Source organism: Sceloporus occidentalis, unplaced genomic scaffold (genome assembly GCF_023333645.1).
Source record: "Sceloporus occidentalis isolate IW3139 unplaced genomic scaffold, rSceOcc1.0.p SCAF_7, whole genome shotgun sequence".
NCBI lineage: Eukaryota > Metazoa > Chordata > Lepidosauria > Squamata > Phrynosomatidae > Sceloporus > Sceloporus occidentalis.
Window position 1 is genome coordinate 52,997,612 of NW_028316987.1, and position 12,696 is coordinate 53,010,307.

At 39.4% G+C, this 12,696-nt stretch overlaps 1 protein-coding gene across 2 annotated transcripts in view; it reads left to right on the forward strand.

The window, feature by feature from the left end:
• The window catches only part of PP2D1 (protein phosphatase 2C like domain containing 1), a 16,061-nt gene continuing 3,365 nt past the window's right edge, over positions 1 to 12,696 (forward strand). The window contains exons 1-2 of one of the 2 annotated variants that reach the window (XM_089532953.1): positions 1 to 77; positions 10,301 to 12,057. In XM_089532953.1, the coding sequence (XP_089389079.1) occupies positions 10,302 to 12,057 (1,756 nt within the window). In that variant the 5' untranslated portion in view covers positions 1 to 77; position 10,301. Of the gene's footprint in view, positions 78 to 5,409; positions 5,427 to 10,300; positions 12,058 to 12,696 lie in introns of those variants that run through there. The other variant, XM_089532954.1, reaches the window with a different exon arrangement.

A 12,696-nucleotide genomic window follows, 5' to 3' on the forward strand; every position in this document is an offset into this window, starting at 1 on the left:
TCCAGGCAGGGCTGGTGTGTGCCAGCAGAAGAGAGAAATGTCTCCCAAAGAACACATCACTTTCTAGAAATCAAAAGGTATGGGTCCCCCCCTCCCCCCCCCCCAGGATTTCACCAAGTTTTAAAAAGCATAAAATGGAAGGGATGCAAGGATAGTTGTGACTGAGAGCATACACAGTATTATGGTGGTACCACAAGGTACAACTTTGGACCACAAGGTACAACTCCCATCATGCCTCATCATTGGGTATTCTGGCAAGGGCTGTTGGGAGTTGCAATCCAACATTCTTCACATTCCCCAATCCCTGCCTTAGTGCAAATTCCCCATGATGAGTTGCTAAAAATCATCATGATATGGAACGGGAAGACAGGGCATATTCCTGCTGTCTTTTAAATAACACTTCCATAAGTCTAGACAGCCACTGTATAGTGGTTTGCACATTGGACCATGACTCTGGAGAGCAGGGTTCGAATCCCCACTCAGCCATGAAAACCCACTGGGTGACCTTGGGCAAGTCACAATCTCTCAACCTCAGAGCATGGTGATAAATCTTGCCAAGAAAACCCTGTGATTGGCTCACCTTAGTTTTGCCATACGTTGGAAATGACTTGAAGGCAATCAACACACACAAGCCAAGATAATGTGTCTCACTCACCATAATAATGGGCAATACAAAGCATGAGAAGGCAAAGTGTACTAAAAGTCTAGTGTTCTTTTTAAGTCATGGTTTTGAAAAAAGCTTTTAAGTGTATAATTTAACATTTTGTATGTAAGGACTACATAGTATTGCATATGGCAAAACTGAGTAGTTTATTAATCTTTAATAGTTAGTAAACTCCTTTCACTAAACTCCTTTAACTCCAGTGCCTGCCAATGTTTTCGAACTCCCAACTCCCATAAGACCTAGTTAACATGGCCAAAGTTTAGCGATTATGGGGATAGTAGTTTCAAACATCTGCAGTGTGCCAGATTACCTATACTTGCTCTGAAATGTGTATTATATAGGTATTGTCATGGATATAGTTTTAAAATGTAGGGTGGAAAGTGTCGCCTACATCAGTTAATTGAAGAAATAGAGGTTAGGCTGTTTGGGTTGGGCAGGGAGAACTCAGTTTGAATCCCTTTTTGCTGTGATGGTCACTAGGTGATACAGAACCAGACCCAAACACTTAGGTCCAAAACACACTGGAGAAATAATCCAGTTTAACAGCGTTTTAACTGCCCTGGCTCAATGCTAGGAAATCTTGGGAAATGTATTTTATTGTGGCCCCAGAGCTCTCTGACAGAGAAGGCTAAATGTCTCAGAAAACAACAGTTCCTACAATTCCCTACCATTGAGCCAGGGCAGTTAAAGCGGTCTCAAAATGGATTATTTCTGCAGTGTGTTTCAGACCTGAGCCTATAGATCACTCTACAGGTTGTAACACTCGTATACGGTACCCTGGGCTCCTTGGAGGAAGAATATGAACATGTGAAGTAAATATTTTATTATTTCACTACCATAGTGAAGTATATTTATTTTCTTAACTTTTTGATGACACTATTAAACAGAGGATGAGATCATGTACTTTCTGGCAAAATGAAGGGAATTATTTCATTTCTTTTTTTCCCCCCAGTTATTGGTATTTTTTGGCAAAATGTAATGATGCCTTTCATTTTCACAGTGGTTGGGTTTCAGTATCAGTAACCTGCCGCTGAAGCTTTTTTTTAATGCAATCTGAGCTGTAAATTCACATCATATTTTAAATTTATTTTATTTAAATTTATTTTATTGCTGCTTCAAGAATCTTTTATCTCTTGCTCTTGGGTTCCTCAAGGGATGCAGTGTTTAATAAAGTGGTTCCCTGGAAATAATCCAGTTTGAGACCACTTTCTTTACCAAACGTTCATCTCAAGGACTGTCAGTTGACTACTGCTTTATAAATAAGTAATCAAGATCTGAGCTTTAGAATGTTATAATTCTGGTCTACAAGTTCCAAAAACCCATATTGAGATAGATAGATAGATAGATAGATAGATAGATAGATAGATAGATATTTCCAAAAAGCCAACTTTGGATTTGCCGTTTTATAGTGTTAGGAACACCATTTTACTATGCCATTGTGGCTTGAACATCCACAGATTTTGGTATCCATGGGGGTGGGGTTCTGGAATTGAACTCCAGCAGATCCCAAGGGCCCACTGTGCATCATTGTACTTTAAGCGAATATAATGTTCAACTAGTTGTAATGAATCTGTTTGGATTTTTTTCAGTTCTGTTTCAAATGGAACTGGAAGGTTGTATAGAGAGAAAGCAAGTGACGCTGAAGATACCATAATTATACCTCAGCAAAATAAAGTTAAACTGTTGATATACCAGGTGCGTCTGTCTTTAGATTACTTCAGTTATAGCAATTCTGTTGTTAAATACAACAGAAATATATAATATTCTCTTTACATTAGTACATATAAGCCAATAAAATAATGTCCATGTAAAGCTCTGATTGAGGATCGAAATATCCTATAGGCACTAAATCCCATCTGATCTTGAAGGCTAAGCAGAGTCAGCCCTGGCTAGTATTCAGATGGGAAACCACCAATGAATACTAAGAGCTGTAAGCTGTATTTCAGAGGTAGGAACAGATAAAACCACCTCTGAGTATTCCTTGCCTATGAAATTAATGGGGTCGCCATAAATCAGTAGGCTATTTTAAGGAACATGGAAACTCAAAACTTTGAATGTACTGGAATATAATAATTAAATGAAATGTTCTAAATGAGATAATATTCATTTTCTGTTCTCTTTTGTCTGGAAAACCCTCATCACTGGCTTGGGACAGTGGTGTCAGCTTGCCAGTTGTTACTATCTGTTGGGGAATGAAACTTTTTGGGCCATATAGCCTGTCCCAGATCCGCTAAAACCTGCTGCAATGGACAACACTGACCCATCGCAAGTGTTGAAGTGACTTTTATCAGACAGTCCATCTAGCTTATGAGCATGACATAGAGAAGAAGCTTCTTGTGGTTCCTCACCTCAGTTGACAAAATGTCTTGAGCTAGTCCTGCAGATTATTTGATAAACCAATGCAGTGTTTTTAATAGAAACACTGGGATTTCAATAGGAGCAAGGTGACAATAGTGACACTTCCCAATAAATAAATAAAATTAGGGTGCATTCAGACAGTGGGATATTGCTGATAGAGTAAGCCACTAACAATCAAAAGGTATTTTGGAACCTCTTCTGGGGTTTTTCCCCTCAGTTCTTCCACTGTTTAGAGAAAAAGATACTTTCATACAGCAGGAATGTGCAAGAGGTTTACAGTGATGCATGAACCCCTCTTAAAGATCTGTAATCAAAACAGTGCAATTTTCCAATAAAAGCCTTGTCTGGCGTCACTCTCTGTCTTCAGCTCTGCTGTGCTTGAGACACTTACAAAAGCTCAAAGGACTTGTGATGACTCAGATTCACAATAGGGATTGATCCTGAATACCAAGAGAAGGGAGGTGTTGCCTTCAAGGCAAATATGGATTCAAAAGTAAGAATGTGTTCAAACATACAAAGTAAATGAGGACTCATAGATTTCTACAATTTAGGTATTTCCCTATGAAAATATGAAAAATTGCTAGCAAACTGGTTGTATTCCTGGTAGGGGTAGAATATCCAATGGCTGCCTCATTACCACAAAACAGGAAGATGTTTTGCGTGCATGACTCACTGTGACAAAATCAAGGCTGATAATCTCTGTAGAGCATTGCCTCTTTTCTTTGCAGACTTTTGTAGACAATGGTGACTGTTGGCTTATTGTATGAGGAAACTGGATGCCAATGATGGCGGTTCTTTATCCTTATCAAACAGCAGTTGGTGTCTATGTGTTGCAGGATAGAGATGGGGAATCTTCACCAAGACATTCATGCACCACAGTTCCAATCTGGATTGCCCCCTTCCCTCTGTGGCTGCTATTAAAAGTTTTAATACATGTGTGCCTCACCAAAGAGTGGATTTCATTCCGATTTGCTCATACCAGAATTCCAAAAACTGGATGGACCTGTGAGTAAAAGGATGAGTGGGATGAATATGGGCAATTCTCTCTCCTCTTCCTCAATTCAGCTTCTCAACAAACTTGCTCCAAAGGGCTAGGGGACCTTCTGGAATAACATGGGGGTGCATCTGGAGGCTATGCGGGGAAATGGAAAAGGACTGCCCCCCTGCTGTCCTCTAGCTACTAGAGTCAGTAGCTGGACTCTGCTAGATCAAAAGCCCTTCTGTTCACAGAATAGCAGATCTTGATCCAACCCTATTTATTTAACAGAATATGTCTTTTGCTACTGGAAAACTATATGAAATAAATGTTACCATCAGAGCTTCTGGAAATTACATTTTTGTACTGTTGTGTGTTGCTGTGTGCCTTCACATCATTTCCTACTTACTGTGACCCTAAGGAGAAACTATCATGGGGCTTTCTGGCTAAGGTTTTTTTCCAGAAGGGGTTTGCCTTTGCCTTCCTGTGAGGATGAGAAAGTTTGATTTGCCCAAGCTCACCCAGTGGGTTTCCATGGCTGAGCATGGATTCGAACCCTAGTCTCTAGAGTCATTGTCCAACACTCAAAACATTACACCACACTGGCTGTCTAGAGCTTCCATAAGCCAGGGAGTGTACTAACTGGCTGATATGAGGATACCTTTCAAAAGCTCTTGTTGCAAAAGCCTTTGTGATGAACATTGAACTAGGATTAAGAACTGACAATACTCAGATCAAGCCTCTGCACTTCCATAAAGTTCACTAGGTGACAGCGGGCCTACTAGAGGGTTGTTGTGAAGACAAAAGGAGGGTTAAAATATGCTTAGCTTCTAGGAGGAAACTGGAGAGGTAAAAATGTATGATGCTATCTCTCCATCCTGCCCTATTCTTTGCAACATCTAACACAGTCTCCCCCAAAGTGGTGCCTTTCAGATGTTTTGGACTACAACTCCCATATCCCCATCCTGTATTTTCAAGAGAGATGGAGATAGAGGAAGTGCTATTCTCAAACATCACAAGGACATGAGGAAAGGCTGATCCCTTTACCTGGTTAAGTCAGGGAATCCAATCCTTGCATATTTTGATAATACAGTAGTGGGCTTTATATATTTTGTTGTCTCCAATTCATACAAAACTGCTAATAGTGTAGCCATGAGAATGGACATTACACTCACATGTCACATGATGCCTTCTGCTAGCTTTGATGAGGCAAAGGGAAAAGAAAAAGAGGTTATTCCTCTACTTTTCTGAATCAATACTAACAGCTGATTCTATCTTAAAATGAGATTGTTCAATTGTACCAAATTTCAGATCATGGAGAAGATCCATGGATTTCAGCAGAGCAATTAGTATTTGCAACATTCCAGGGGGAGGTATGTTGCTCGTCCCTGCAAGAGAAATCTAATGGGAGACTCACCATACTGCTAGGTAAGCAACAGAACCTCTGAAAGACCTGTGCTAAGGTTGTTGCTGTTAAAGTGATTCTTGTTGGTGATCAGATTTGTTGATGAACTAAAGTTTCAAGATGAAACCAACATCCCTGAAGAGGGCAAGAAAGCAAAGACCTCCAAAAGCATCTTTACAAAACTGGGGTTCCTGCACAGCATTGGTAGATGGGATGTGTGAGGGTGAAAAAAAAATCCTAATTTTGTCTGTCTGTCTGTCCATATGGTAGCTATACTGGTAGTCACAAGCCTAAAACAGGATGGTGGCATCATGGTGGGCAGCTGAATGAGAAGGTAAAAATGTCAAATCATTGTGGGGATGACAACGAAGATGCCATGCTAAGAACTCTTAAGAGGGTTAATATTCACAGTATAGTAATACTTTTAGGCAAATCTATGGTGTGGTGAGAGCCAGTGTGGTATAGTGGTTTGAGTGCTGGACTATGACTCTGGAGACCAGGGTTCGATTCCCGGCTTGGCCATGAAACCCACTGGGTTATCTTTGGCAAGTGATATGCTGTCAGCCTCAGGGGAAAGGGCAAAACCTCCTCTGAAAAAATCTTGCCAAGAAAACTCCATGAAAACTCAAGTCAGAAGGGACTTGAAGGCACATAACAATATGGTGTGGTCATATCTGCAATACTTTGTACAGTTCATACCCTTCTCATTTTGGCATGCCTTCTCCCTTTGTATCATGTCTTAAATGGATTGTAAACTTGAGGGCTAGAAACTAGGGTTTTTTTGTTTTTGCTGTTGTTGGTCTTCCATCAAGTACACTGATGGTGTTATATAAAATAACAACAACAACAACAACAACAACAATAATAATAATAGCAATTAATCTCACTAGACCTATTGGAGAAATGGAAAATTATGCCACTCCTTAGTTTTGAATAACACAACTAGGGGTTTGTAGGTGTTTGTAAGCCTGGAAAGAAACACAGTTTTCTCCCACTCTGATAATAACCAGAATGTAGGATCACCATGTAATATTACTTGGCAGTAGATTCAGGACAGACAAAACATGAAATGCTTCACACAGTTAAAGCTGTCTAAGAATTTCTAGCCACATGTTATACCGCTAGCTACTAACTTAGGAATTAGTGAGATTCATAATAATATCACCACCAACTAAAGCAGTTAACAATGTGATTGCCCTGAAGACAATGGCATCCTTTGGAGACGTCCGACAGTCCATACATAATCTACATTTACGGGATTATGAACTAATATTTCATGCTGCAAAATAGATGCTTTCTGGTGGTGAAGAGTTCACAATGACATCCCTGAGAGGTGGTGAGAGATACCGCACCTACCCACCAACCCATCCACACCAAGCTAAGAGTATTATATTGTTCAAAGAGTAGCTCAAAAAGGCAGAATGGAATCCAGTAGCGCCTTTGAAACTAACTGGGAAGAAGAAATTTGGGGCGCAAACTTTCATGGATTCCTTCCATTTCATCAGTATTAACATAGAAATATAGAGTTGGAAGAGATAACAGGCGCCATCCAATCCCTACAGCAATTTTACATTAGCTGAGGAAAAGTGATATACATACATATATTTTCTTTAATATCTTTTTAAAAAACTTTCATACCTTTTCAACATACTCTGTTGTTTCTTTTAAAGAAATACTAAAAGATGAGGACAGGGTCTTATCTGCACTGCAGAATTAATGCAGTTTGACACCACTTTAATGCTACTGGAATTTGGGGATTTGTAGTTTGTTGTGGCACCAGAGCTCTCTGAGAGAGCAGGCTAAATATCCCAGAAACCTCCAAAGACCAGATTTCCATAGCATTGAACCATGGCAGTTAAAGGGATGTTAAACTGCATTATTTCTGCAGTGCAGATTAGACCTAGAAGGATTAGGGGGATATCTGCAGTAAAATAAATTTAGCTGCACTCTGATTGCTTTTTGCTATGGTCACATGTAATTAATGGGAAACAAAATTAAGTATAAATAGTGGGTATCTTATAACAGCTACAATTTAAACAGAGGAACTGCTGTGAATCCCCACTCAGCTAGTGCTTGGCTTAGCTTGTTTCCAGCAAAACTGTATATGTACTGCATCCTCAGTTTGCAAAGATGTTGTGGATGGTGAAATCATGTTAAAACATTATATACTAACCCTATGATCCTAAGTATAATGATAAAAATGTTTCTTTGATATATGAAACATATAATGAGCTGTTAGTGAAGTGCTTTACATGTTCTACATAGAATAATCTTATTTCCAATTTTTGTACATCTGAAATCTTTTGTCTGCAACTTTTAAGAACTGGTTGGAATAGCACTCAGAACACTGAGTTGTGATTTGTAGAAATATTTAAACTTCAATGTAAACTAAAGATTTACAAAACTGTTGTAGTAGTTATTATTCATAAGTCTTGCATCCTCAATCAATGTTCAACGTAAATGCATATACAGGTTGAGTCTGCCTTATCTGAATTCCAAAATATATCAAAATCCAAAATTGTCCACATGGATGGATGAGTAAGTGGCACCTTCATTTTCTATTGGTTCAGTGCGCGCAAGCTTTGTTTCATACACAAAATTTATAAAAAATATTGTGTATGAAATTACCTCCAGGCTATGTATATAAGGTGTATAAGAAATATAACATATCTATTATGTATATGCAAATATTTCAAAATCTGAAAAACTCTGAAATCTCAAACACTTCTGCTCTCAAGCAGTTTGGATGACTCAGCCTGTACTTCCATGCATGCTTCAGTGTATGACTATATTATACTGTAGTGTTCTCTCTCTTTCTCTGAGTGATTACAACTACTTAAATGTTCTATCAAGATGTTATGGCTTTCATCTTCTTCAGCTGCTCAGAATAAATAAACTGTAAGGGAGAGCTAGCATGGTGTAGTGGTTTGAGTGTTGGACTATAAATCTGGGAATCAGGCTTCAATTCCCCGCTTGAGCATAAAACCCACTGGGTGACTTTGAGCAAATCACTCTTTCTCATCCTGAGGTTTGCAATGGCAAACCCCTTCTGAAGAAACGTGCTAAAAAAAACCTATGACAGGTTTGCCTTTGGGTACCACAAGTCAAAAATGACTTGGAGACACACAACAACAACAAATTTAAGGTTGGAGTTTAGAATGAACAAGGTATAGTGTTCCAAAGTGGATAATGATGTTACATATAATCCCCAGGGTTGAGACCACATAACATGCGGTGTCAAAACAGATGGTCCTTTAAATCCGCTGTCTGGGTGCCTTGGGAGTGCAGCATTTGTGCCACACGCTTCCATGCTGCCCCGAAGTCACCCAGAAGTCAGGCAGCCACCAAGACATGGGCAGCTTCAAGGTGCTCTGGTGGCATGGCGTTTATATACATGCCACAGGAGTGGCAGAAAACTGTCATGGGGCCGTGGCGGGGTGGGAAAAGCTGCCTTCTCCCTAGCCAAAAAAGGAGTAGATCATTGCTGCTCCTATTTTTGGCCGGTTTCAAGGATTGGGGCCATGGCATGTGTTCGCCACGACCCCAATCTGTCGTTGGAAGGGGGAGATTCAAGACACCCCTTCCGCCCTTCTATTTTGCCTCATAGCTAAGCCCTGCTGGCCTATGTGAATGTCTCCTTGAGATATGTACAAGTAATGAATAATTTGGAATCACATGGGTATGACCCAGGATAGGTGACTGGTGTTTTCAAAATAGCTCCTACCAGCAGTCTCCATAGATTTGGTGGCTGTTGGAAAGGAAAGCATAACAGAATGTTTGGTAATATTCACATTTTGCTAATGATAGGCAACTTTTCATAAATGGGATGAGTGATTTGAGTGTTGGGTTATGACTCTGGAGACCAGGGTTTGACTCGCAGCTCGGCCATAAAACCCACCTTAGGCAATCACACCCTCTCAGCACCAAAGGCAATGGCAAACCTCCTCTTACCAAAGAAACCCCATGATAGGTTTGGCTTAGGGTCGCCGTAAGTCAGAAATGACCTGAAGGTGCAAAACAACACAATTATAATATGGTATTTAGGAGGTGTTAGGTGGAAATTCACTACAAATGGAATATTTTATTATTTTTGTTCAACTCGTCTCTTTTGTGGGGAAGATCTTCTCTTGAAATGACTGTTTCTCTCTTGATGTTGTAGTCAATATGGGAATATCCTTGATAAAGCCAACCTAATCTGGACGATATAGTGTGGGGTGTTATAATGAAGACCACTGACAATTTTATGTTTCTCCTTGGTGAGGACACTGAAGAAAAGTAGATGTGGGTTTGGTTGTACTGCTAGGCATTAACATGGTTGACAAAGCTTATGTATAATACAACTTTTCTAGCCATTTCCCCTTCATCCATAAAGATGCCATCACAATTTCAGAGGTTTGTCACTGCCTTCCTTAACAATGTTATTTTCTACTTCTTGATAATTAGCAACTGAAAAAGGTGGCAGCTGTAACATCTTGCTACATTTAAATTGTTTTTGGTTACTCACTCTAAATGTATTTTGAAAGGGATAAATTGAATCCTTCTGGGAGCCGAAGCAGCCTTGTTGTGTTACTTTGTTTTTTAATCCCTACCCATATATGTGACATAAGTATTTGAAATTCCTGTCACAAAAACATTTTTATATACAGCAGTGGTGGGAAATTTGTAGTTGTTTGTGTTTTTGTACTACAGCTGCCATTGTCCCTCAGCACTGGTCATGCTGGTTGGGGCTGATGGCGGTTGGAGTCCATCATAACAGGTTCCTAGACCTCCCACGGTATAGAGAAAACTGGAAAAAATAAAGTCAAAATCCAATACTGGAGAAATGCAAGTCGAAAAATATTGCTTTTGTTAGAAAATGCTAATTTCAACACATTAATGATATAATTTGTTTTGGTAGAATGACATATCAAACAGGATCACAGAACTCTAAACCGTACAAAGCTGAGGAAGATTTAACAAAGGCGGTTAATATTGATTTTAGAAAAGTTGGTCATCTTGACATTACAGTATGTTGTTCCATATGCGATGAACCAGTGCACATTAGACATCTTTTCCATCATAAGAAAGCCCACCAAGCTCAGGCTGTACTGGGTTATCAGAGAGCATGGATGGATCCGACAGACATACAGGAAATAGACCTCCAGAGAAAGCAACTAATCTCAAGAATGAGAAAGATTGCTAAGTATCCTGAAAGAGAGAGAGAAAAAATTGACTGTTCATTTAATTTCCTTAAGGAAACCCTTAAAACTGCTCCGTATTTTTGCATCAAGAGTGTTGCACAAAGTTCTGTGCAAATTAAAGTAGTAAGCAACCCACTAATAAAAGCCATAGCAATTTGTCAAGACAAAAATGCCTTTTGGCACCAAGACTTGGAAGATGTTTTTGTTGTGACAGACAACTATGGAAACAGGAAAGGCACATGTTTTATTGGACTCTTTGATGGAGCCAATGGAATTTCTGCTGCTCAGACAACTTCAGTTGAACTTCCTCTCTTACTACTCGACCAGCTTTCTCGGGGAGATTCTTCCTATGAAGTCGGACAATCTGAAAAAAAAGTGCTGGACTCATTTCGCACCATCTTTAGACCAGATTATAAATTAAGAGAGAATATTTTCACTGCTAGGAGAGTCAAAAGAAAGCGATTTGGCTCGAAGACTCATGAATGGATTCACAGAGCATACGCAAAGTCTTTTTGGCGAATGGACAGGCTTTTACGACTTGGGAGAAATGAAACTTCTAGAGTTTGTTGGAGCAGTTGCACAGCCGTCACTTGTTTACTGGAAACAGTAAGCAGTGAAAAGCAACAACAAGATGAAGGGGGAAAGAAAAGATTTGGAAGCATAACTACTGAAAAGCTACAAAATGCCACCGAACAGGAAGAATTGTCTGAAATGATCACTGGAGCAAAGAGAAAAAGCAACACAAAAGAAGAGACAGACAGTACTACAGAACAGCCAGTTGAGAGAAGCGATGAGGAGGAAGAACAGATCATCATACAAGAAGAAGAGAAACAGGTGCCAGAAGAAATTAATAGAGAGGACAAAAAAATCAGCATTGAACAAGGAATGGGTAAAATCATTGAACAGCAGAGAGAAGAACCACTTGGAAACATGAATGGCAAAAAGAATGAAAATGCCATACAGAAGGAGGAGGAGTTGCTGCCTGAAAGGATCACCGGTGTAAAGATAAAAAGCATCACAGGACAAGACAGTATCACAAATTATCAGACAGAAGAACTAAATGAAAGAATCAATGAGGAAACAAAGGAACAAAATGCCATACAACAGGAGAAAGAACTTCCTGAAAAGATAATCCAAGAAATAAGTAAAATGGAAGACAAGACAAGCAATAGTATCGTGGACCACCTTAGAAACGAGTCAATTGATAGAATAAATGCTAACAAAGAGGAGCAGGATGTCATCCCACAGGAGGAACAAGAGGAGACTGAGCAGCCTGAATGGACAGTCGAAGGAAAGGAGAAAAGTACCATGGAAGAGAAACAAGAAGAGCCATGTGAAATACATGATCAAATGACAAAGACAGGAGAAACTGAGCAGAGTATAAATGATGAACATGGAATTCAAGAAGATCTGTTTGAAAACAATCAAAGTTCAGATGAAGCGAGTGTTGGACTAATACACATTGCTAACATTGGTATGTATGTAATTCCCCTACATTCTTCCACTGCCCTATCTATTTTGGCCTATCATCTTGAGAAATGCAGTAGCTATTTACAATTTAATTCAATATTGCAAGTTTACAAGATGAAATACATTTGTTTATACTTCGGTACTAGGCACTAAATGTGGAGAAGCAGCAATTCTGTATAGCATAAAATAAATTGAAATATAGGAGGGATTTAGTTTAATGGGATTGTTCTCAATCAACCCTTGACTAGATCAGAAATGCTAAGTTACATTTTTCTATTATTCTGAGCAACAGGCTTCTCTTTCTGAAGCTTTGTCATTAATTCACTTTGGGATAGTTTCAATGCCAGGTTTGTTTAGACAAAAGTGTAAATCTGAGGTGGGAACTGAAATGACATCCCTCCCAAACTAGAAGCAATCTACTTTCAGTTTTGAATAAAAAGGGCAACTAGGGCCAGTGCAGGGTTGGAGAAAGGCACATGAAAGCCCTTATGCCATGACCCACCCCATTAAACAAAGCAGAGACACCAGCTGAGAAACAACAAATCACAAACACTGTAAATCCAAAGCACATGTTTCCAGTTTTCTCTTCCTGACTAGTGATGCACAAAATGTTGCATGTGCACTGGGTTATATGGTTCACCAG